Source organism: Scyliorhinus canicula, chromosome 18 (genome assembly GCF_902713615.1).
Source record: "Scyliorhinus canicula chromosome 18, sScyCan1.1, whole genome shotgun sequence".
Classification (NCBI taxonomy): Eukaryota; Metazoa; Chordata; class Chondrichthyes; order Carcharhiniformes; family Scyliorhinidae; genus Scyliorhinus; species Scyliorhinus canicula.
The window spans coordinates 109,909,026-109,934,793 of NC_052163.1; the positions used below are offsets into that span (position 1 = coordinate 109,909,026).

Below are 25,768 nucleotides of genomic sequence, written 5' to 3' on the forward strand. Positions count from 1 at the left end.
GCTGCGTGTGCCCCAATGTGTACTCGCTGCGTGTGCCCCAAAGTGTACTTGCTGCGTGTGCCCCAATGTGTACTCGCTGCGTGTGCCCCAATATGTACTCCCTGCATGTGTCCCAATGTGTACTCGCTGCGTGTGGTCCCAATGTGTACTCGCTGCATGTGTCCCAATGTGTACTCGCTGCGTGTGCCCCAATGTGTACTCGCTGCGTGTGGTCCCAATGTGTACTCGCTGCGTGTGCCCCAAAGTGTACTTGCTGCGTGTGCCCCAATGTGTACTCGCTGCGTGTGCCCCAAAGTGTACTTGCTGCGTGTGCCCCAATGTGTACTTGCTGCATGTGTCCCAATGTGTACTCGCTGCGTGTGTCCCAATGTGTACTCGCTGCGTGTGTCCCAATGTGTACTCGCTGCGTGTGGTCCCAATGTGTACTCGCTGCGTGTGTCCCAATGTGTACTCGCTGCGTGTGCCCCAATGTGTACTCGTTGCGTGTGCCCCAGTGTGTACTCCCTGCGTGTGCCCCAGTGTGTACTCCCTGCGTGTGCCCCAGAGTGTACTCGTTGCGTGTGCCCCAGTGTGTACTCCCTGCGTGTGCCCCAGTGTGTACTCCCTGCGTGTGCCCCAGAGTGTACTCCCTGCGTGTGCCCCAGTGTGTACTCCCTGCGTGTGCCCCAGTGTGTACTCCCTGCGTGTGCCCCAGTGTGTACTCCCTGCGTGTGCCCCAATGTGTACTCGTTGCGTGTGCCCCAGTGTGTACTCCCTGCGTGTGCCCCAGTGTGTACTCCCTGCGTGTGCCCCAGAGTGTACTCCCTGCGTGTGCCCCAGTGTGTACTCCCTGCGTGTGCCCCAATGTGTACTCGTTGCGTGTGCCCCAGTGTGTACTCCCTGCGTGTGCCCCAGTGTGTACTCCCTGCATGTGCCCCAGAGTGTACTCCCTGCGTGTGCCCCAGAGTGTACTCCCTGCGTGTGCCCCAATGTGTACTCCTGGTTTCTCCTCACTTCACCAGCCAGCGACTTTTTGAAATACTGACCAGTTCTTCCAAACCCACAATTCAGCATCTCTCAGCTCCGAGCCAGTTTTTTCTTCTTTTAAGACAGAACCTTGCTGACAAATTCTTCCTAATCTTTTTGACAATTCCTGAAATCCCTTTATCCCCACGGTGGAATTCGCTGTGACCCAAAGCCTCCCCTTTATTCTAGACTGTGGAATCAGCAGTTCTCATGATGTTAAATTTCCGACACAAAACTAAGTGAGGAACTAGAGGGTTGGCCAGCAATATGTTTCTCAGTCGATTTCACACTCTCACCCCAAGGTGAGATGCATCTCCGGGAATGTATCCTCATCAAACCACCAAAACCTGTGGCCCTCTGAATCCGGTTGGATTCCTGGTGATCTGGTTGGATTCCCAGTGATCTGGTTGGATTCCTGGGTTCCTGGTTGGATTCCTGGTTGGATTCCCAGTGATATGGTTGGATTCCTGGGTTCCTGGTTGGATTCCCAGTGATATGGTTGGATTACTGGGTTCATGGTTGGATTCCCAGTGATCTGGTTGGATTCCTGGGTTCCTGGTTGGATTCCCGGTGATCTGGTTGGATTCCCAGGTTCCTGGTTGGATTCCTGAGTTCCTAGTTGGATTCCCAGTGATCTGGTTGGATTCCTGGGTTCCTGATTGGATTCATGAGTTCCTGATTGGATTCCCAGTGTTCCTGGTTGGATTCCTGGGTTCTGGTTGGATTCTCAGTGATCTGGTTGGATACCTGGGTTCCTGGTTGGATTCCCGGTGATCTGGTTGGATTCTGAGGAGTCTGGTTTAATTCCTAGGTTCTGATTAGATTCCTGGGTCCGTGGTTGGATTCCCAGGCGTATGTTTGGATCCCTAGGGTTCTGTTGGATTTCTAGGACTGTACATGCCACTTGTTCAGATTGTAAGCGATTAAAGATTTTCATGGCTTGGTATTAAGAGGAAATGCAATAAATGATCTGCAGTCAATCAGATTTTTTACAAATAGATGGGGGCACTACAATATTTTCTTTACTTGTCAGGTATGATATAAACATCATCCTCTGGGTTCGGCATGGATCCTTCGTAGTTACAATAAATGGGCTGCTCGTTTAAGTAAATATCACTGGCTGGGTCGCTTTCCAGATAGTAGGTATCATCAGTGGTCTTCTGATTCCTGTAAAGAAAGTAGCAACAGAAATACTATTAAAAAGTGAACAGGTAGTGCAGCAAAATCTGTGTCTCTTGTTTATTCCACTCATCCCCTGAAAAGTTTTCGTTAGAATCCAAATTATTTCTGCCTGAGATGCCACGGAAGGTGAAGACTGCTGTCTCTATATCATAAGGCCATAAGACGTGGGAGCAGAAGTAGCCCACTTGGCCGATCGAGTCTGCTCTGCCGCGCAATGAGATCATGACCGATATGAAATGATAATCCTCAACTCTAATTTCCTGCCTTTTCCCTACAACCCTTGATTCCCTGACTAATTAAAAATCTGTCGAAGGAGGCGGCCAGAGAAATAGGCAGGGTAGTGAACGATATGGGGAACAGAGTGGATGACCCGTCAGGACTGAACAAGGTGTTTCAGGAGTTTTATAGCAAGCTCTATGCCTCGGAACCCCCAGAGGAGCCGGAGGAGATGAAGCGCTTCTTAGACGGACTGACCTTCCCAAAAGTGGGCAGGGGGCTAGTAGACGGACTGGGGGCCACGATTAGAGCTGAGGAAGTACTGGGGGGGGGGGGGGGGGGCTTGAAGGCCATGCAGTTGGGTAAATCCCCGGGGCCAGATGGATACCCAGTGGAGTTCTACAAAAGATTCTCAGAGATAGTGGGGCCGGTGCTGACTAGGATATTTAACGAGGTGAGGGACAGAGGGACTCTACCCCCGACGATGTCACAGGCTACCATCTCGCTGATATTAAAACAGGATAAAGACCCGGAAGCGTGTGGGTCATACAGACCAATCTCCCTGATCAACGTCGACGCCAAGCTCCTGCCGCTTAGAATTGAGGACTGTGTCCCGGAGGTGATCGGGGAAGACCAAACAGGGTTTGTTAAAGGCAGACAGCTGGTAGCCAACTTAAGAAGACTACTCAACGTGATCATGATGCCCCCGGAGGGCAGAGTGGTAGAGGCAGTGGTGGCAATGGATGTGATAAGGCCTTTGACCGGGTGGAGTGGGACTATTTGTGGGAGGTACTCGGACGGTTCGGGTTCGGAGAGGGCTTTGCCGCCTGAGTCAGACTATTGTATCAGGCCCCAAAAGCTAGCATAAGGATGAATAGGACAACATTGGACAATTTTAGACTGCACCGGGGGACCAGACAGGGATGTCCACTCTCCCCATTGCTGTTCGCACTGACTATAGAACCTTTGGAACACAGGGTCTCGCTTTACATGAATGACCTGCTCCTGTACGTATCGGACCCGCTGGCTGGGATGGACAGTATACTCGGAATATTGAGAGAATTTGGCCTGTTTTCAGGGTACAAACTGAACATGTCTAAGAGTGAGATGTTTGTAGTGCAGGTGAGGGGCCAGGAGAATAGGTTGAAGGAGCTGCCATTTAGGATGGTCAGAGAAAGTTTCCGATACTTGGGGATACAGGTGGCGCGAGACTGGGGCAGGCTGCACAGGCTAAATTTGACTAGAGTGGTGGAACAAATGAAGAGCGAGTTTCGGAGATGGGATGCTCTCCCGATATCACTTGCGGGGAGGGTGCAGACGGTAAAGATGACAATCCTCCCAAGATTCCTGTTTATTTTTCAGTGCCTCCCGATTTTCATCCCGCGGTCCTTCTTCAAAAGGGTCAACAAGATTATTATGGGCTTTGTCTGGGTGGGGAAGTCCCTGCGGGTGAAGAAAGCGATGCTTGAGAGGAACCGTAGTGAGGGTGGGCTGGCGCTGCCGAACCTCAGCAACTACTACTGGGCGGCCAACATAGCCATGGTAAGGAGTTGGATGGGTACGGGGTCTATTTGGGGGCTTCGTGAAGGGGCACCAGTTTGGCAGCCCTGGTCACGGCCCCCCTACCGCTCCCGCCGGCCAGGTACTCCACCAGCCCGGTAGTGGTGGCAGCCCTGCGGATCTGGAGCCAGTGGAGGAAACATGTAGGGGAGGTGGGAGCATCGGTCTGGTCTCCATTATGCGACAACCACCGATTCACCCCTGGGCGTATGGACGGTGGATTCCGAGCGTGGCAGCGGGCAGGGGTGGGAAGGATGGGCAATATGTTCTTGGGGGGGCGGGGGGATGCTTTCTGAGCGTGAGGGCCTTGGAGGAGAAATTTAGACTAGTATGGGGAAATGACTTTAAGTACTTGCAAGTGCGTGACTTCATACGCAGACAGGTCCCATCCTTCACACGCCTCCCACCAAATGGGATCCAGGATAGAGTAGTCTCTAGGGGAGAGGTAGGAGAGGGAAAGTCTCAGATTTTAACAAGAACTCATGAAAGGGGAGGAATCCCAGACAGAAGCTCAAGTGGGAGGAGGAACTTGGCGAGGAGATGGAGGATGGGGTATGGGCGGAAGCCCTGAGTAGGGTAAATTCAACTGCAACATGTGCTAGGCTCAGCCTGATTCAGTTCAAGGTCGTCCACCGGGCCCACATGACGATGGCCCGGATGAGCAAATTTTTTTGGGTGGAAGACAAGTGTGCTAGATGCGCGGGAGGACCAGCAAATCACATCCACATGTTTTGGGCATGTCCAAAATGTAGGAGATACTGGGAGAGATTTGCGGACGTCATGTCCCAGGTACTGAAAACGAGGGTGGTGATGAGTCCAGTGGTGGCAATTTTTGGGGTCCCGGAAGACCTGGGGGTCCAGGAGGAGAGGGAGGCCGACATCTTGGCTTTTGCTTCCCTGGTAGCCCGGCGACGTATACTGCTGCCATGGAGGGACTCAAAGCCCCCGAAGAACGAAGCATGGCTCTCGGACATGTCGAGCTTTCTTGGCCTGGAAAAAATTAAGTTCGCCATGAGAGGATCTGTATTAGGGTTCGCCCAAAGGTGGCAACCATTCATCGACTTCTTCGCGGGGAATTAAACGTCAGCACGGGGGAGAGGGAGGGGGGGGGGTAGATTAGAGTAGAATAGGGGGGGATAAATAGGCGGGTATTGTTTATGAGAGAGGATTGGTCATTTGCACTATTTGTTTGTTGATAATTGCACATTATTGTAAGTTGTAACTGTTTACAATGCCAAAAATACCCCAATAAAATTGTTTATTTTTTAAAAAATCTGTCTCTCTCAGCCTTGAACATAAAGAATACCACAGATTTACTACCCACTGAGCGAGGAACTTCCTCCTCATCTCTGTGTTCAATGGACCACCCCTTACTCTGAGATTACACCCTCTGGTCCTACACTCTCCCACAAAGGGAAACAACCTTTCAGGTTTTCCCACCCCTTTCAGGACCCTCCCAACCTTTCTGTAGCCCCTTCATGGGCATGGCCCTCCGGGAGTCAATGGCTGCCCCTCAGAGGCCTTAACCAGGTGCCAATTAGCACTGGTTTCCACAATCGTGCACCAGGCATGATGGCACCTTGGGTGGGGGGTGGGGTCTCTGAGGCCATTAGAGCCCTCGGGTGGCCGGGGACAGGGCAGGGTAGTACTCTAGCATTCCCCCTGGCACCCTGGCAGCGCCATCAGGCACCCAGGCCCAGACTCCTGGTAGTGGCAACCTAGCATCAAGACATCTTGGCACTGCTAGCCTGATACCCTGGCAGTGCCCCGTGCACCCTTCCAGTGCCAACCAGGCACCCTGACTGTGCCAGACTGGCCTTGAAAGCCTTGTCCGCGCATATCGAACCTGTATGAGTATTGCAGATGTACATTATATATTCAACAATAGAATTCAGAGTGAAAATGAATGATACATCACAGCAGTAACACAGCTAGCAAAATCATGTGAAATTGGGACAGCTAAAAGATGAAGGCTACTCTCCTTATACATAAAAAAGGGGAAAGGAAAATTGCTTCTCTCCTGAGACATGCACAATATCCCTTTTTGAGTTTCTTACAAAAATGTTCACATTCGGTGGCCTCGGTATTCTGTTGATATGCTTTGCTTGTGCACAGTTACTGTAGTAAATGTATTTACACATTCACAGCTACTGATGTGTTAATGCATTCACACTGGTGCAGCTACCAATGTTGTGATAAATGTAGGCATTTCAGATTTATTGTGTTATTTTATTTGATGCAGTAAGGGTCAAAAGCCTGGGTTGGTGTATGTATGACTACTGCAGTAGTGTTTTCTAAAATCCTGGTTTGCAAGACAGTTTGGCTTTTTGTGGCCCAGTAGTGCAAGTAAAGCATCATAAAATTTGGGCTAATGGATTTTTGTTTGGATTAGGAGGATTCCCTGGGGAATGGTTAGTTGGAGACGTGTTTCAGCTTAGTAAGATGATAAAACTAATGCAAGGAGCTAGAGTAGTAGACATTTTAGTAGAGAAGCAGAGATTGTTCAGTTAGTTACTGGACGTTGAACCGTGTAAACAGTTTCTGAAAACTTCAGCTGGAGAATTGACTTGACAGGATTCAGGTCTATCTCTTCAATCAGTCTGATTTTGATTTTAGATTTGATTGATTGTCACATGTACCAAAGTACAGTGAAACGTCTCAAAGAACATCTCTTCAACAAATATATCTGCTAACTCTATTTAAAAGTGGATGTTGACCTGATGGGTTTGCTTGAGTGGGAGTAAAGATAGCAGTTAAGGGTTATTGTGTCACCGTAATGATTAACATTGTGTAAGGGGTAATCATAAGCTATTGGGCAGGATTCTCCCTTGTGACGGCAGAGTGTTGACGCCGTCATAAAAACCGGAGAGTTTAACGACGGCGTCATCAGACCGCTAAATGTAGCGATCCTCTGCCCTCCAGGAGGCCAGCACGGCACTGGAGCGACTCACGCCACTCCAGCTGCCGATACCGGCGTCAAACATGCAGCGTGGGTCTGCGCAGGCGTGAATGGAAACTGCAACCGGCGCGAATGCGCACATGCGCGGTAGTTTCCTTCTCCGCACCGGCCCCAACGCAACATGGCACAGGGCAACAGGAGCTGACGCGGAGCAAAAGAGGCCACCACCAGGAGAGGCCAGCCCGCCGATTGGTAGGCCCCAATTGCGGGCCAGGCCACGTTGGGCCCCCCCTGGGGTCGGACCCCCCCCCCCCCCCCCCCCCCCCGGGGTCGGACACCCCCCCCCCCCAACCACCAGGCCGCCACCGACAGGATGGATGCCGCGGTCCCGCCAGGTAAGACCACATGTCAATGGCGCCAGCGGGCTTCGGGCTTTCTTGGCGGCCACTCAGCCCATCTACGGCGGAGGCTGCGTGGAGCAGCCCCTGACTGGCGCCGCGCCGACGCCAATTCTCCAGTGACCGGAGAATCAGCGGAGCGGCGATGCGCGAATCGCGCCCGGCCTGGCGATTCTCCGAACGGCCACAGGCTGAGAGAATCCCGCCCATTGTCTTGTGTGATGTTAAGGATATTTTAATACTGTGTTAGCAATAAAGTTTGTTTTAATATACCACATCCCTGTTTTGTGTGAAATCACCCCCAGAGTGAGGTATCCTTTCCTCAGTCTTACAAAATTAAAACAAAATATTGAGGCTTCTGTCCAGTATCTTAGTCACTGTTGGAGTCTCGTCTGGGTATGTAATAATGTGCTGATGTACATACACAGTCTCATTTACCAATGTGTTAATGTATTTACACACTCGCAGTCACTGATGTGCTGATGTATTTACACACTCGCAGCTAATGTGGAAATGTATTTTGCACAGTTAGCGATGTGTTAATGTATTTACATATTTTCCATTATCTATGTGTTGACGTATTTACACACTTACAGTTACCGGTGTGTTTATACACTCAGTTATGATGTGTTGATGTATTTACACATTCACAGTTATCAATGTGGAAGTGTATTTACGCGCTCACCATTATTGATGTATAAATATATTTACACTCGCCATTATTGATGTGGGGATGTATTTACATACTCGCAGGCATTGATGTGGACAGAAATGTACACACAATTATCAGCGTGTTAATGTATTTACACACTCAGTCATCGATCTGGAAATGTATTTACACACTTGCAGTTGTTGGTGGCATGGCGGCACAGTGGTTAGCACCGTTGTCTCACAGCTCCAAGGTCCTGGGTTCAATTCTGGCCTTGGGTCGCTGTCTGTGTGAAGTTTGCACTTTCACCCCGCGTTTCCTCCGGGGGCTCCTGTTTCCTCCCACAGTCTAAAGATGTGCAGGTTAGGTGGATTGGCCATGCTAAATTGTCCGCTAGTGTCCAAAATGTTAGGTGGCGCTACTGGGTTACGGGGATAGCGTTGGGGCGTGGGCTGGGTAGGGAAAAGGCAAGTAGGTATTCTTTCCAAGGGTCGGTGCAGACTCGAAGGGCCATATGGCCTCCTTCTACACTGTAGAGATTCTGTGCGATATGGAAATGCATTTACACGCACAGTTATCCATGTTAATGTATTTACACACTCAGTTATCGATGTGTTAATGTATTTACACACTCAGTTATCGGTGTTAATGTACAAAGAACAAAGAACAGGCCCTCCAAGCCTGTGCCGACCATGCTCCCCGACTAAACTACAATCTTCTACACTTCCTGGGTCTGAATCCCTCTATTCCCATCCTATACATGTACTTATCAAGATGCCCCTTAAATGTCACTATCGTCCCTGCTTCCACCACCTCCTCCGGCAGCGAGTTCCAGGCACCCACTACCCTCTATGTAAAAAAACTTGCCTCGTACATCTCCTCTAAACCTTGCCCCTCGCACCTTAAACCAATGCCCCCTAGTAATTGACCCCTCTACCCTGGGAAAAAGCCTCTGACATCCACTAAAAAAAGAGTATTTACACACACAGTTATCGATGTGTTAATGTATTTACACACTCAGTTATCAGTGTTAATGTATTTACACACTCAGTTATCGATGTGTCGATGTATTTACACACTCAGTTATCGATGTGTTGATGTATTTACACACTCAATTATCTGTGTTAATGTATTTACACACTCAATTATCGGTGTTAATGTATTTACACACTCAATTATCGATGTGTTAATATATTTACACACTTATAATCACTTATATGTGTCATTTTTCCTGCTCCTGTTGTGTACAATTACACAATTGCATTGACTCAACTGCATTGACACAGTTACTTATGCAGATAGAAGTGCACACTTAAATGTGTGTTGGTGCATTTACACTCTTCTGACCCCCACTTTACCTGTCATGTCTTCCCGGTTTTCCGTGGGATTCCCCCACCAGCATGTTCTCATAATCCTGGTGGACGGGCTGCTGCTGCTGCTGCCCGCTTGCCCTGGGACACTGAGAGGTGCCGCTCTCCGCCTCCGCCGCTGAACCTTTCCAGTTTGTGGCGCTCACATACCTCTGCTGCCCGGCATCCGAGGCGGACAGCGACTTGTTGGTGGAGAGGGTGCCGGCGCTGCGCTGGGAGCACCGCCTGACCAGCAGGAAGACGGCGGCGCCGGCGATGGCAGCAGCGAGCAGCGGGAGGAGGATGTAGAGGGCCAGCAGGTGGTCGGTCTCCGGGCATTCGGCATCGTAGAAACTGCTGGCGTTGAAGAGCTGGGGGCCGCTGGTGGAGCTGCAGCTCAGATTGTCCAGGGAGCAGTTCGCCGTTTCGCTGCAACTTTGCTGCAAGCCCCGCAGAAGACCACAGAAGCAATCGAAGCTGACTTGTATTTGCAGAACGACGCTGAGAGGGATGGACGTGAGAGGGTTGCCAGTCACATTGAGCACCTTTAAGCCGGTGAGGTTTTGCAGGAGGTCCTCTGGAAGTTGCTGAAGGTTGTTATTGCTCAGAATGAGTGTCTCCAGGGCAGAGTTGGGGACCAGGTTAACAATGCGGGAGATTTTGCAATTCGGCAATGACAGGACAATCTGATCCTTGAGCTGCAATGCACCCCAATCCAGACAGCTGATGGAGCAGTTACCCCATTCCGGGTTGATGGGTGGACCTTCACATTGGGAACCCACTGTGGACTCAGCATGCAGCAGGATGATAACCACACCGAGGATCTTCATCCTGTGGAGATGGAGAGGAGAAGCTCTGTATTAGCAATAATCACCTGCTCGTCCAATAGTTGCAGGGTTTGAGAACAAGGCGCTTTGTGTGCACTGAAGGATAATGCAATGTCACACTCGCGTTTCCACTTCAGCCAATGAACTACTCACACCCAATTTGGAAACTTGCATCCAAATATCGCCCTTAAAAAAATGGAGCCTCAGTTTAACATTTCATCTGAAAGACATCACCTCAGACACTCCCTCAGTACTGACCTTCTGACAATGCAGCACTCCCTCAGTACATACCCTCTGACAGTGCAGCACTCCCTCAGTACTGACCCTCTGACAATGCAGCACTCCCTCAGTACTGACCCTCTGACATTGCAGCACTCCCTCAGTACTGACCCTCTGACAGTGCAGCACTCCCTCAGGACTGACCCTCTGACAGTGCAGCACACCCTCAGCACTGACCCTCTGACAGTGCAGCACTCCCTCAGTACTGACCCTCTGACAGTGCAGCACTCCCTCAGCACTGACCCTCTGACAGGGCAGCACTCCCTCAGCACTGACCCTCTGACAGTGCAGCACTCCCTCAGCACTGACCCTCCGACAGTGCAGCACTCCCTCAGTACTGACCCTCTGACTGTGCAGCACTCCTTCCTCACTGACCCCCTGACAGTGCAGCACTCCCTCAGCACTGACCCTCTGACTATGCACCACTCCCTCAGTACTGACCCTCTGACAGTGCAGCACTCCCTCAGTACTGACCCTCTGACAGTGCAGCACTCCCTCAGTACTGACCCTCTGACAGTGCAGCACTCCCTCAGTACTGACCCTCTGACAGTGCAGCACTCCCTCAGTACTGACCCTCTGACAGTGCAGCACTCCCTCAGTACTGACCCTCTGACAGTGCAGCACTCCCTCAGTACTGACCCTCTGACAGTGCAGCACTCCCTCAGTACTGACCCTCTGACAGTGCAGCACTCCCTCAGTACTGACCCTCTGACAGTGCAGCACTCCCTCAGTACTGACCCTCTGACAGTGCAGCACTCCCTCAGTACTGACCCTCTGACAGTGCAGCACTCCCTCAGTACTGACCCTCTGACAGTGCAGCGCTCCCTCAGTACTGACCCTCTGACAGTGCAGCACTCCCTCAGTACTGACCCTCTGACAGTGCAGCACTCCCTCAACACTGACACAGGGAGCACGAACCTGGTCATGGGCCTTAATCACTGAAGTGGTCTTTTGTCTCAGAGGTAAGACCGTTCAAGCTGGGCCAGGGCACAGTAAGAATCAGTCAGGGTCTTGTGATAATCTAACAGCGTTCGAGCCACCAGTTATATTCCGGGAGCTTTGCAGAGGATTGAGATTAGGATCGCAGTCAGTGGCTGTGAGAGGCTGTGAAAGACACAGCAATAAAGAATGGCACACTAACACAGGCTGAAAACCTTGAAGAAGCAAAGGCAAATACATAAATCATAAAATAACTGCAGTGAATAGTTACACGTACTACCCCCTCATTGAATGGAAATGTAGAATATTACCTGTACCTGGTCGTAGATGATGTTGATACAACCTCTGGTTTCTTTCCCAAAAGGAATCAAACTGAGCTTTTGACTAAATTCAATTTTGTTGATGACAAAAAAGGAAATTGACAAAAGGGAAATATTTCACTCAGGAAGCTGCGGCTGATTTAGCAAATTCTCAGGTCTTCTGTCATCAGTTTCAGGAACTGGAGGGTTTTTTTTTCTAAATTTATCGTTGAACGTTTCTGGGAAAGGAATTGAAACTTACTAGTTCCCACTATCATGATGGAATCAAGTGAGAAGGGGAAAAGTACAGCTCCATGTCTGCTTATCACAGACATCTGCTCCATTCTTCATAGTTTTCAACATATTGGAAGATGTTCGGTCATAGTCTCTTTCATGCTGGAATCAGCATGAACGTTTCCCACTAACAGAATGATCGAGAACCGAGCAGACTGTAATATTACAAGGCTCTGTGACATTACAGACAGTGAGGGACAGACTGTGACCACGACACAACGTCTGATTTGATCGCTGAGTGCAGAAGGAAGAGGAACAAGGGTTGGGAAATACTGGCAATAAAGGTTATTATAATACAAGCAACACAGGTTAATAAGGTTGTTGAAGCAAAACAATTTCTAGAGGAATAGAATTGAAAAGCAGAGAAGTTAGGGTAAGCTTGTATTGAACCTTGGTTAGACCACATGTTGCGGAGCGTTTATGAACAATCACTAGATACAAGGTTCTCAAACAATCAGAGTGTTTTATTTTGTTACACTGAGGGGGAGACAATACCTACAACATAATGAAAGGGAAAATGCTGGAAAATCTCAGCAAGTCTGGCAGCATCTGTAGGGAGAGAAAAGAGCTAACGTTTCGAGTCCGATGACTCTTTATAAAAGTCTAGAACAGGGGTGGGCAAACTTTTCCGTGCAAGGGCCACATTCAGAAATTCACAATTCACAAAGGGCCGCATAGTATATTAAGTAAAATAATTACTTCACCCGGTTATGATTCTGGGCGCCTCATATAGAACATAGAACAGTACAGCACAGAACAGGCCCTTCGGCCCTCGACGTTGTGCCGAGCAATGATCACCCTACTCCAGTCAACGTATCCACCCTATACCAGTAAGTAACCCAACAGCCCCCCCCCCCATTAACCTTAAAAAAAAATTTTTTTTAAAAAAAATTTAAAAAAATTTTTTTTTTTTTTAATAATTTGGTGGGCCGCAGAAATACCTTTGGCGGGCCGCATGCGGCCCGCGGGCTGTAGTTTGCCCACCCCTGGTCTAGAACATAAGAACAAGGAGCAGGAATAGGCAATTCAGCCCCTCGAGCCTGCTTCGCCATTCAATATGATCATGGCTGATTTCATCTCAACCTCAACTCGATTTTCCAGCCCATCCTCCATAACCCATCAACTCATTAAATATCTGTCTACCTCCTCCTTTAAATTTACTCAATGTGCCAGCATCCACCGCACTCTGGGGCAGCGGGTTCCACCGATTCACCATCCTTTGAAATAAGTAATTTCTCCTCATCTCTGTTTTAAATCTGCTATGACCTCTCATTCCAGAATGCCCCAGAACAGGAAACATCTGCTCTACGTCTAATTTGTCAATACCTTTTTTATCATCTTATATACCTTAATTAGATCTCCCCTCATTCTTCTAAACTCTAGTGAGTATAGGCCTAAACTGCTCAATCTCTCTTCATAAGCCAAACCCCTCATCTCTGGAATCAATCCAGTGAACCTCCTGTGAACTGCCTCGAATGCCACTACATCTCTCCTCAAGTAAGGGAACCAAAACTGTACACAGTACTCCAGGTGCGGTCTCACCATTACCTCATACAGTTGTAGCAGCACTTCCCTACTTTTGTATCTTATTCTTTTAGCTATAAAGGCCAAAATTCAATTTGCCTTCCTTATTACCTGCTGCACCTGCATGCTAGGTTACTGTGATTCATACACCAGGACACCCAGATCCCTCTGCACCCAAGCACTCTGAATTTTCTCTCCATTTAGATAAGAAGTTGCCTTTCCATTTTTCCGACCAAAATGGGTAACCTCACACTTACCCGCGTTAAACACCATCTAACAAATTTGGGCCCACTCACCTAATCTATCCATATCCATTTGTAAATTTCATACTTCCTCGTTGCAATTTACTATCCCATCTATTTTAGTGTAATCTGCAAATTTGCCTCCAGTACCTTCTACCTCTGCATCCAAGTCATTTATATAGATTGTAAATAGTTGGAGCCTGAGGACAGAACCGTGTAGCACCCTACTAGTTTCATCTTACCAGCCAGAAAAATACCTATTTATCCTGACTCTCTGCCTTCTTTTGCTCAGCCAGTCCTCTATCCAAACTAATAAATTACCCCTAATCCCATGTGATTTTACCTTGTGTGTTAACCTTTTGTGTGGCACCTTATCAAATGCCTTCTGGAAGTCCAGATATACTACATCTACAGGATCCCCATTACCCACTTGGCTTGTTACATCTTCAAAGAACTCTAGAAAATTATTTAAGCATGATTTATGCTTCATAAAACCATGCTGAATCTGATGGAATGCGTTTTGATTTTCCAAATGTACTGTTATTACTTGCTTGATAATGGATTCTAACAACTTCCCAATGACAGATGTTAAACTAACTGGTCTATAGTTTCCTACTTTAGCCTTCCTCCCTTTTTGAACATGGGCGTTGCATTGCATTTTTCCAATCCACTGGAATCTTTCCAACATCCAGGGAATTTTGGAATATTAGAACCAATGGATCCAGTATCTCTGCTGCCACTTCCTTTAAGACCCCAGGATGTAGGCCATCAGGTCCCATGGACATGTCTGGCTTCAATCCCAATAGTTTGTTTCGCAATTTTCCCCTATTGATGATGATTGTTCTAAGTTCCTCCCTTTCTATTATCCTTTCTAATACCTCTGCATTTAGGACGGCATGGTGGCACAGTGGTTGGCACCGCAGCCTCACAGCGCCAGGGACACAGGTTCTTTTTGGGTTACTGTCTGTGTGGAGTTTGCACATTTCCCCGTGTCTGTGTGGGTTTCCTCCGAGTGCTGCAGTTACCTCCCACAGTCCAAACGTACATATTAGGTGAATTGGCCATGATAAATTGCCCCTTAGTGTCCAGGGATGTACAGATTAGGTTATGGGGTTACGGGGATAGGGTGGGGTGAATAGATGAGCGGATATGGGTAGAGCGCTCATTCGATGGATTGGTGCAGATGCGATGGGCCGACTGGCCACCTTCTGTACTGTAGAGATTCTATGATTGCCTGTTACTAGTGTCCTACACCATGAAAAATGAGGCAGAATATTGATTTAGCGACTCCGCCATTTCTCTGTTCCTCACTATTAACTTCCCGGTCTCAAACTCCAAGGGACCAACGTTCACTTTAGCTACCCTTTCATATACTTATCGAAGCTTTTGCTAAAATCCTTTTTTAGATTTTGCACTGGTTTTCTTTCATAATTTACTTTTGCTCTTTTTATTACTTTCTCTGTTGATCTTTAAAAGTTTCCCAATCTTCCAAAATGATATGCCTTAGTTTATGTTATCTTTAACTTCCTTGTTTATCGATGGATGTTTTTTCCCCCTCTTGCAATCTTTCATCCTCTCTGGAATATATTTTATTTGGGAGGAATTGAATATCTCCTTAAACAACTGCTCATCAACTGCCCTATCTATCATCTCCCTGCCCAATCCACTAGGGACAAATCTGTCATCATGCCAACGTAATTACCTTTGTTTAACTCCAGAACGCTAGTGTGGGGCTCCAGTTTCTCACCCTCAATTTCCTCAATTTGAATTTCAAATTCTATCATACTGTGATCACTCTTCCCCAGAGGATCCTTAACTATGAGGTCATTAATTAATCCCTCCTCACTACACCATACCAAATCCAGAATAGCCTGCTCTCTGGTTGGTTCCACAACATATTGTTCCCAGAAACAATCTGTAAAACATTCAATGAACTCTTCCTCGAGGCCAGCCTTGTCAATTTGATTAATCCAGTCTATATGCATATTAAAATCATCCATGATTATTGTTGTAACTTTCGTACAAGCCTCCAATATTTCCTGGTATATACTATGCCCCACTGGGGAACTACTGTTTGTGGACCTGTATATTACTCCCACCAGGGACTTCTTTCCTTTGCCATTTCTTATTTCTACCCAGACTGATTCTACGTCTTGATCCTCAGTGCCTATATAATTTTTCACTATAGCACTGATCCCTTCCTTTACTAGCAAAGCTATGCCATCTCCTTTTCCTTTCTGTCTACCCCTCCAAAATACTGAGTACTCTTCGATATACAACTCCCAGCCATGGTCTCCTTGCAACCATGCCCCAGTAATCGCCACCAAATTATAGCCCTTTGTCTCTATTTGCGCTGTTAACTCATTCATTTTGTTCAGAACACTTTGTGCATTCAGACACATGGGCGGGATTCTCCGATCCCCGCCGAGTTGGAGAATCGGCGGGAGGCGGCGTGAATCCCGCCCCAGCCGGCCGCCGAATTCTCCGGCACCGGAGATTCGGCGGGGGCAGGAATCGCGCTGCACCTGTTGGCGCCCCCCCCCCCCCGCCGATTCTCTGGCCCGCGATGGGCCGAAGTCCCGCTGGTTCTATGCCAGTCCCACAGGCGTAAATTGGACTAGGTCCTTTACCGGCAGGACCTGGCGGTGTGGGCGGGCTCCGGGGTCCTGGGGGGTGCGCAGGGCGATCTGGCCCCAGGGGGTGCCCCAAGGTGGCCTGGCCCACGATCGGGGCCCACTGATCCGGGGGTGGGCCTGTGCCGTGGGGGCACAGGAGAATTCCGCCCAATGCCTTTAAGTTTGTTCTATTATCAAATTTCTTTGCTTTTGTCTGATTCCTTGGTGCAATCTGACGTTCAAACCTTCTGTCCCTTCCTTTTATTTATTTTTCCAGTTCATTGGTTATATGGTTACACAGGAGACTTGTCTGACGGTTTACAGAGATAAACAGGCTTATATACAATTGTCGAAATACACATAAGATACCCACAGGGAGTACAAACATTGGACGGAATCTTACCAAAAAATGGCAAAGTGTCAGTCCCGGCGAGAAAAATGACTCAGTCAGCAGGATTTCTTATGGAATTTTACACATCTTAAAGAAATGTTTTTCTCCACACAACATTAACGCCATACTCTTGGCATGCTCCCGCTTATTTTCTCACCCTGGGAAAACTTAATTATTGCAAAGATTGGCAAGCTCCATCTAAACGCTTCCCCAGCACTGTTTCCAGATGTATGAGAGGGATGGCAGCCAGCGTTTCACAGAGGAAGTCCTGGATGGTGCGCAGCAGTGGCGGGAAGTCCTGGTGGGAGGGTTTCCACCCCCGACTGGGAGGCAATAGCTCTCTCCAGAAGAGGATAGGGCAGTTCTCTTCAGCTTTGCATATCTCATTAGCACTGAAGGGGGAAATTGCATTCCAATCAAAAAAATTTTTAATAAATATTTTTATTCTCCTTTTGCACATTTTCTTCATATTTACAACAACAAATATTATCAATAACAACAAATACAATGGCAATCCCCTAGCCAACAGTCCCCTCATCCCACCAACCCTCAAACAGCTCCCAACATTTTGAATACGAAAGACCAATGAAAAAGAATCATCTTTAATTGATACATTCCAAACCCCCCCCCCATGTTCGATGTCATCCAATTCATGGAAATGCATGGTGAACAAGGCCAATGAGTTGTAGAACCCTTCCATCCTCCACCTCAACTCAAACTTTACTTTCTCGAGCGTTAAGAACTCCACCAGGCCCCCTCGCCACGCCGAGGCACAGGGCGGAGAAGCCGACCTCAACCCCAACAGAATCCGCCTTTGGGCAATCAGCTAGCGAAGGCGAAGGCATCTGCCTCCACACCCGCTTCCAACCCCGGCCAATTCGACACCCCAAACATGGCTTCCAGGGGACCTGGTTCAAGTCTCACGCGCACACATTCCAATCAATTTCATGCCTCTTGTGACTGAAAAGACTCAGCTGGTCAGAGTAAAGCCGGCAAGGAACATGACAAGCACAAATCTAAAAGGCACCCTCGCTCTCCCTTTGTCACAGCCCTACACACTTATTCCTGAGATAAACAAGTGATTTTCAATAGAATTAAACCCCTTGTTACACAGAGTTGTGCCTGGATGTGGGGTTCCACGCACATTCCAGTTGTGCTTTCCCAAGTGAGAGGGTCTTCATTATTCATGAGGCAGAGATGCAAATCATTCTTGTGGTACCCACTCTGCCCTTGCAGCATAGCTTCTCATTGGACATCCCCAGTTCTGACCTTCAGTATTCACCTCCTGCCACCCACTTACCAGCTCCCAGTAAGGACAGGCACTCCCTCTGTGGTGATTTGGCATCGTGCCCAGCAAGGAGGACAGTGGAAGCGATGCCTGCATGACAACCTCAAGACCCCCTTAAATCAAGGGCTGCCCAAAGGCCTGCTAGTGACCCCTCCCCCCGAGATTGAGTGACTGAACCCCAGCCCCTGGTTGAACTTATCTGTGTCCCTCAGGTCCTTTCCGATGCACCCTGACCAGTGAGGAGCTTGGAGCACCTGAGGACTCGCCTCCAATAGCCCCCTTGGAGGAGGGGCTCCCACATGCACGATTTTGTAGACCTGTTGTAAATGACGCTGGCATGATGTCATGCCGGTGCCCAGTGAACATTCCGTGAGGAGGGAACACCCGGAGAGAGTGCTTGCTAATGACATGGTAAAGGGCGGCACGGTAACACAATGGTTAGCACTGTTGCTTCACAGCGGTTAGAACTATTGTTCACAGCTCCAGGTTCGATTCCCGGTTTGGGTGGCTGCCTGTGCGGAGTCTGTACTTCTCTCTGTTTCTGCGTGGGTTTCCTCCGGGTGCTCCGGTTTCCTCCCACATGTCCCAAAAGACGTGCTGTCAGGTGAATTGGGCATTCTGAATTCTCCCTCCGTGTACCCGAACAGGTGCCGGAATGTGGCGACTCGGGGATTTTCATAGTAACTTCATTGCAGTGTTAATGTAAAACTTGCGACAATAAAGATTATTATAGTATTAATATTATAATGTATTAAAATGAGGTTCCTGGGTTGCTGCAGTGCAATTTGCTCTACTCCACTGGAGAGAGGGGTGGGACAGGGATGGATTCCAAAACCCAATACACCCAATCACGCCAGTGAGAATCATGTCTTTTGAATCTCTCCGTATTTTCAGCCTATGCTGGGATTCTCACAGGAGGCGGGGATGGGCTCAGAAATCGCCCCCTTCATTTTATTCACTGATATTGTTAATGGTCAGCCCTTTGATGGCTTCTAATCACATTCTCCAGACGTACATTTCATGCAACTGTTAATTCTGGATTTTAACTATACACTGCAGTCCACAGGCAGAAGCATCTTCTCCTTACGATCCCCCTTTCTGGTGCTTGGCCCCAGCTCAAGACAATCAAAAAAAGCCCTTGGATTCCCTGCCTCCTGCAGGGGCCAACTGCTGGTTTGGGATCCCTGGTTTTGAGCAGTTACATGATAAGTTGTGCTTGTTCTCTTGCACTTGCTCGTGCCTTGTGTCTGTTTCTGCATTTCCTGCAGCTATTTCCCCAGCAATGGCCAAAATCAGCTGGATTATTGCCAGATGATGCGAGTCTGAGGGTGGATTTCAAATTATAAACCCCCAGCTCCACAGTCATAGCTCCAGGGGCTTGGCTCAAGCTGTATGTTTCTGACTTCCTGGGTCTGGTGGATCTGTTTGTTCTCAGGGTCCTCCCGGTTTATTCCCTTATTTCCCCTTTCTTTTATTTTGGCTATTGCATTTTTTGATCCATGGATTATTTATGGACATGTGTCTTTAAAGCAGTGGCTTTAATTCAAGCAGAGAATTTCAGCAGCAGGAGAAACCACTGGAATTGTGGACTGTCAGGTCACTGAGCCTCGGTTTGATTGATTTGACTGGTGGCCAACGGATTTGGCCCAAAAGGCTGTGCTCTGCCCAGTAACAGGTGGTGATTGGATCTGATCCACTGGAATGTTTTCAATTTAGATTCTGTCAGCCTGGATGGAGGGATCTAACTGATTCTCTCCAAAAAAGATCCTACCAATTCCCTGGAAGGCCACTGCGAGGGCTGACTCTCTCCAGCAAGTCTGTGTGCTGTTCTCTTGATACTGCACAGGTCTGAACCTCGAGCAAAAGGCCCAGTTTGATGAGAAATAGAGGGCGCGATTCTCCCAGCCCTGCGCCAGGCCGGAGAATCGCCACAACCGCGCCATGCCGCCCCTACTTCAGTGCACGATTCTCTGAATCGGAGAATCGGCGCCATTTGCGCCGGCGCATTTGGCGCGGGCCGGTCGCGGGCTGCCGTACGAGGCCGGGCCACCGATTCTTCGGCCCGGCGCCGTCCATACCTGATCGCTGCCAACGGGAACTCTGTGCGAAGGGTCGGGGGGCGGCCAGTGGTGGGGTTAGGGGTGTCTGCCGATGGGGTCTGGCCCGCGATCGGGGCCCACCAATCGGCGGGCCCGCCTCTCCCCCCCCCGGACCTACTTTCTTGCGCGTCCGGCCCCAGAACCCTCGTGCCATGTTGCACATAAAATCACAGGTAAAGCCACTGTGCATGCACAGGTTGGCGCGTCGCCATTGCACATGCGCGGGTTGGCGCTGCCCTCAGTGTGCGCCAGGAAGTGAGGCTGGAGCGACGTGAACCGCTCCAGCGCCGTGCAGGGGGCCAGAATCGCTAGTGCCCATGCCCGTTTTGCGCCGCTCCGAAACGCAACGGCGTTCACAAAGTCGCGGACACTCTGTCCCGCGATCGGAGAATCACGCCCAGAGTGTCCAGAAAGACTGTGAGTATTGCATCTTCTCACCTGCGAGGACCCTGAATGAATGACTCTGCAAAGAAGACCATTACCAGCTGTAAACGAGAAACTTTTATCAGCAAGCGTGCTGTGAGGAACATGTGCTAAAATAAAACACCATTTTGATCTTCATCCTTATTATTTTTACCCCTTTCCACCCCTCTGTGTTTGTCTGTCTTGTGTGTGTGTGGGTAGTGGATGTGACAATTAAAGGGGGCTGTACGTATTAGCTTGTCATTAACCAGTTGTATTTACTGTATTTTTAATGATAGCTCTTGGTATAAATAAACAGTAATTGTGTTTCAACTTACAAACCTGGCAACTGTAATTATTGGGCAGCCAAGGACCAAAGACTTAGGGTATTTTTATAAGAATTATTGGTCAATTCAATTGTGTTGTGACTCCGGGACGAGTTGGTCTGGAACTGACCATGCACTTGCCCAGGAAGTTGTAACATAGTCCAGGACTACATATTGTTTCACCAGTTTGTGCAACTCCTCTTTCATCACAGGCAGCTGTTGGAGTAATAATTCTTTTAAAATAAATTTAGAGTACGTGTAGAAGTCAGGTATTTTAAATACACTTAATATAGGTAAAAAGCTGTTTAAAGCATAAATATTAATTCCCAGTTTTAAAATGAAAGAAACATACAATTAATCATGTAATAAGGTGGTTACTCCCAATTTGTAAATGTGCCTGGATTCCTGATGCCAATGAGAGGCACAAAGGGAGGCAGCTTCCCTTGCTGCTTGGTCCGCAAGAGCATTTCCTCTTGCTTCCATAGTGTCCTCATGAGTATGGGCTTTACATTTTAGAACTGATACTTCTTTGGGCAAGGTCATAGCTTCTAGAAGATCTCGTACTTCCTTTCCATTTCGGATAGGTGTACCTGCTGGTGTGAGAAATCCTCTTTTTCTCCACAGTTGGCCAAAATCATGTGCTACTCCAAAACCATATCTGGAGTCAGTATAGATGTTAGCAGTTTTATCTCTTGCCACATGACATGCTTCTGTAAGTGCCTTTAATTCGGCCTGCTGAGCTGATGTAGCTGGGGGCAAACTTCCTTCAGCTAATACTTCGTATGGGCTTGTGACTGCCCACCCAGCTTTCCTGATACCCTTGTCAATAAAAGAGGAACCATCTGTGAATAGGATTAAATCTGGGTTCTGTAGTGGCTCTTCTTCTACTAAGCGTACTTCTTCCATTTCCTCTATTATTTTCACACAGTCATGCACTTCTCTCTCTCCCTTCCCTTGTTCCTCGGGAAGCGGGAGCAAGGACGATGGGTTTACAGGACTGGCTTTGTGAAAATATAGGTTGGGAGCTTCCAAAATTGCTGTCCATCTAGTCCATCTAGCTGATGTAACTTGTGATACTCTGTTCATGGATAGTAGAGAATGGACTGAATGTGGACATTTAATGATTAACTTTTGGTCTAGAACAAGTCCAGATGTAATCATTACAGCTCGACATGTAGCTTCCATGGCTCGTAAGCAACTGCCAAATGCTAGTGCCACATTGTCAAGTTTAAAGGAATAGTACCCAACTGGTCTTAACTGATCACCATGTTCTTGAGCTAGTACTGCAGTCATGTAACCATCTCTTTCATGAACAAACATGGTAAAAGGTTTTCCGTTGTTTGGAATACTTAAGGCTGGCGCTGAACACAGGACCTTTTTCAAATTCAGAAATGATTGTTTTTGTTCAGAATTGAGTTTAACTCGATCTTTTGATTTTTTGTTTCCTTTTAGAAGATCATTCAATGGCTGGCATAACTGAGTATAAGAATCAATCCAATTTCTGTTAAAATTACAGAGTCCCAAGAAAGATCTGACTTCCTGTACAGTTGAGGGTTGTTTAGCTGCTTTGATGGCAGCTGTTCTGTTCTGAGTAAGTTCCCTTTTGCCTTTGGAAATTTTCTGTCCCAAGTAAACAACTTCTTCCTGGGTAATTTGTGCTTTTGCAAAGCTAGCTTTGTGACCATTTGTACTGAGGTGGTTCAAGACCACCCGTAAGTCCTTTTCATGGTCATCTTTATTGATGGAGGCTAACAGAACATCATCTACATACTGAATAATGGTTGAAGGCAGATCAGGCAGTTCCCTGATGTGATTCTGCAGAGCCATGTGGTAAACAGTTGGGCTATTGTGAAAACCTTGCGGTAGTCTAGTCCATGTGTACTGTTGTTGATTGACTGTAAAAGCAAACCATGGTTGTACTTGTTTAGCTAATGGTACTGACCAGAAGCCATTTGCCATATCAATGACTGAAAACCACTGAAGGTCAGGAGTTAAAGAGTTAAAAATTGTAGACGGATCTGCCACTACTTTAATTCTGTAAAGTAAGAGCAATTCTGTAAAGTAAGAGGGGATGGAGGCTAGGGCAGTTGCATGCTCCTCCTGTAGGATGTGGGTGGTGAGGGATACCACTGGTGTCCCCGCTGACTATACCTGCGGGAAGTGCACCCAACTCCAGCTCCTCAGAGACCGTGTTAAGGTACTGGAGCTGGAGCTGGATGAACTTCGGATCATCCGGGAGGCAGAGGGGGTCATAGAGAAGAGTTACAGGGAGGTAGTCACACCAAAGGTACTGGACAAGAGTAGCTGGGTTACAGTCAGGGGAAAGAAAACTAACAGGCAGACAGTGCAGGGATCCCTCGTGGCCGTTCCCCTTCAAAACAAGTATACCGTTTTGGATGCTGTTGGGGGGGATGACCTACCGGGGGAAGGCCCCAGCGGCCAGGTCTCTGGCACTGAGTCTGGCTCTGGGGCTCAGAAGGGAAGGAGGGAGCATAGAAAAGCAATAGTAATAGGAGATTCAATGGTTAGGGGAATAGATAGGAGATTCTGTGGTCGCGAGCGAGACTCCCGAAAGGTATGTTGCCTCCCGGGTGCCAGGGCCAGGGATGTCTCTGATCGTGTCTTCGGGATCCTGAAGGGGGAGGGTGAGCAGCCAGAAGTCGTGGTGCTCATTGGTACCAACGATGTAGGTAGGAAAAAGGGTGTGGAGGTAATAAACAAGTTTAGGGAGTTAGGCTGGAAGTTAAAGGCCAGGACAGACAGAGTTGTCATCTCTGGTTTGTTGCCGGTGCCACGTGATAGCGAGGCTAGGAATAGGGAGAGAGTGCAGTTGAACACGTGGCTGCAGGAATGGTGTAGGAGGGAGGGCTTCAGGTATTTGGATAATTGGAGCGCATTCTGGGGAAGGTGGGACCTGTACAAGCAGGACGGGTTGCATCTGAACCAGAGGGGCACCAATATCCTGGGGGGGAGGTTTTCTAGTACTCTTCGGGAGGGTTTAAACTAATTTGGCAGGGGTATGGGAACCGGATCTGTAGTCCAGCAACTAAGGTAGACGATAGTCAGGACGCCAAAGCACGTAGTGATGCAGTGGGGAAGGTAACAATGACAAAGGAGAGTACTTGCAGGCAAGGAGATGGGTTGAAGTGTGTATACTTTAATGCAAGAAGCATCAGGAATAAGGTGGGTGAACTTAAGGCATGGATCTGTACTTGGGACTACGATGTGGTGGCCATCACGGAAACTTGGATAGAAGAGGGGCAGAAATGGTTGTTGGAGGTCCCTGGTTATAGATGTTTCAACAAGATTAGGGAGAATGGTAAAAGAGGTGGGGGGTGGCATTGTTAATTAGAGATAGTATAACAGCTGCAGAAAGGCAGTTCGCGGGGGATCTGCCTACTGAGGTAATATGGGTTGAAGTCAGAAATAGGAAAGGAGCAGTCACCTTGTTGGGAGTTTTCTATAGGCCCCCCAATAGCAGCAGAGATGTGGAGGAACAGATTGGGAAACAGATTTTGGAAAGGTGCAGAAGTCACAGGGTAGTAGTCATGGGCGACTTCAACTTCCCAAACATTGAGTGGAAACTCTTTAGATCAAATAGTTTGGATGGGGTAGTGTTTGTGCAGTGTGTCCAGGAAGCTTTTCTAACACAGTATGTAGATTGTCCGACCAGAGGGGAGGCCATATTGGATTTAGTACTTGGTAATGAACCAGGGCAGGTGATAGATTTGTTAGTGGGGGAGCATTTTGGAGGTAGTGACCACAATTCTGTGACTTTCACTTTAGTAATGGAGAGGGATAGGTGCATGCAACAGGGCAAGGTTTATAATTGGGGGAAGGGTAAATACAATGCTGTCAGACAAGAATTGAAGTGCAGAAGTTGGGAACATAGGCTGTCAGGGAAGGACACAAGTGAAATGTGGAACTTGTTCAAGGAACAGGTACTGCGTGTCTTTGATATGTATGTCCCTGTCAGGCAGGGAAGAGATGGTCGAGTGAGGGAACCATGGTTGACAAGAGAGGTTGAATGTCTTGTTAAGAGGAAGAAGGAGACTTATGTAAGGCTGAAGAAACAAGGTTCAGACAGGGCGCTGGAGGGATACAAGATAGCCAGGAGGGAACTGAAGAAAGGGATTAGGAGAGCTAAGAGAGGGCATGAAAAATCTTTGGCGGGTAGGATCAAGGAAAACCCCAAGGCCTTTTACACATATGTGAGAAATATGAGAATGACTAGAGCAAGGGTAGGTCCGATTAAGGACAGTAGCGGGAGATTGTGTATTGAGTCTGAAGAGATAGGAAAGGTCTTGAACAAGTATTTTTCTTCAGTATTTACAAACGAGAGGGGCCATATTGTTGGAGAGGACAGCGTGAAAAAGCAGACTGATAAGCTTGAGGAGATACTTGTCAGGAAGGAAGATGTGTTGCGCTTTTTGAAAAACTTGAGGATAGACAAGTCCCCCGGGCCTGACGGGATATATCCAAGGATTCTATGGGAAGCAAGAAATTAAATTGCAGAGCCGTTGGCAATGATCTTTTCGTCCTCGCTGTCAACAGGGGTGGTACCAGAGGATTGGAGAGTGACGAATATCGTGCCCCTGTTCAAAAAAGGGAATAGGGATAACCCTGGGAATTACAGGCCAGTTAGTCTTACTTCGGTGGTAGGCAAAGTAATGGAAAGGGTACTGAGGGATAGGATTTCTGAGCATCTGGAAAGGCATTGCTTGATTAGGGATAGTCAGCACGGATTTGTGAGGGGTAGGTCTTGCCTTACAAGTCTTATTGAATTCTTTGAGGAGGTGACCAAGCATGTGGATGAAGGTAAAGCAGTGGATGTAGTGTACATGGATTTTAGTAAGGCATTTGACAAGGTTCCCCATGGTAGGCTTATGCAGAAAGTAAGGAGGCATGGGATAGTGGGAAATTTGGCCAGTTGGATAACAAACTGGCTAACCGATAGAAGACAGAGAGTGGTGGTGGATGGCAAA

At 48.1% G+C, this 25,768-nt stretch overlaps 1 protein-coding gene across 1 annotated transcript; it reads right to left on the minus strand.

The window, feature by feature from the left end:
* Positions 1-2,005: 2,005 nt before the first annotated feature.
* LOC119953546 (leucine-rich repeat-containing protein 25-like) lies at positions 2,006-11,633 on the minus strand. The gene is made up of 4 exons (XM_038777923.1): positions 11,615-11,633; positions 10,239-10,271; positions 9,268-10,089; positions 2,006-2,172 (listed from the first exon to the last, which is right to left on the minus strand). Exons 3-4 carry the CDS (start codon positions 10,086-10,088, stop codon positions 2,028-2,030), a joined length of 966 nt encoding a protein of 321 aa, XP_038633851.1. The 5' UTR covers position 10,089; positions 10,239-10,271; positions 11,615-11,633; the 3' UTR covers positions 2,006-2,027.
* Between the last annotated feature and the right edge of the window lie 14,135 nt (positions 11,634-25,768).

Excerpts from the sequence above, each read along its gene's own strand:
- LOC119953546 (XM_038777923.1), bottom strand. The coding sequence starts at position 10,088 with ATGAAGATCCTCGGTGTGGTTATCATCCTGCTGCATGCTGAGTCCACA. Across the intron at positions 2,173-9,267 it reads AAACCGGGAAGACATGACAG|GAATCAGAAGACCACTGATG; the intron begins GTAAAGTGGGGG and ends CTTTCTTTACAG.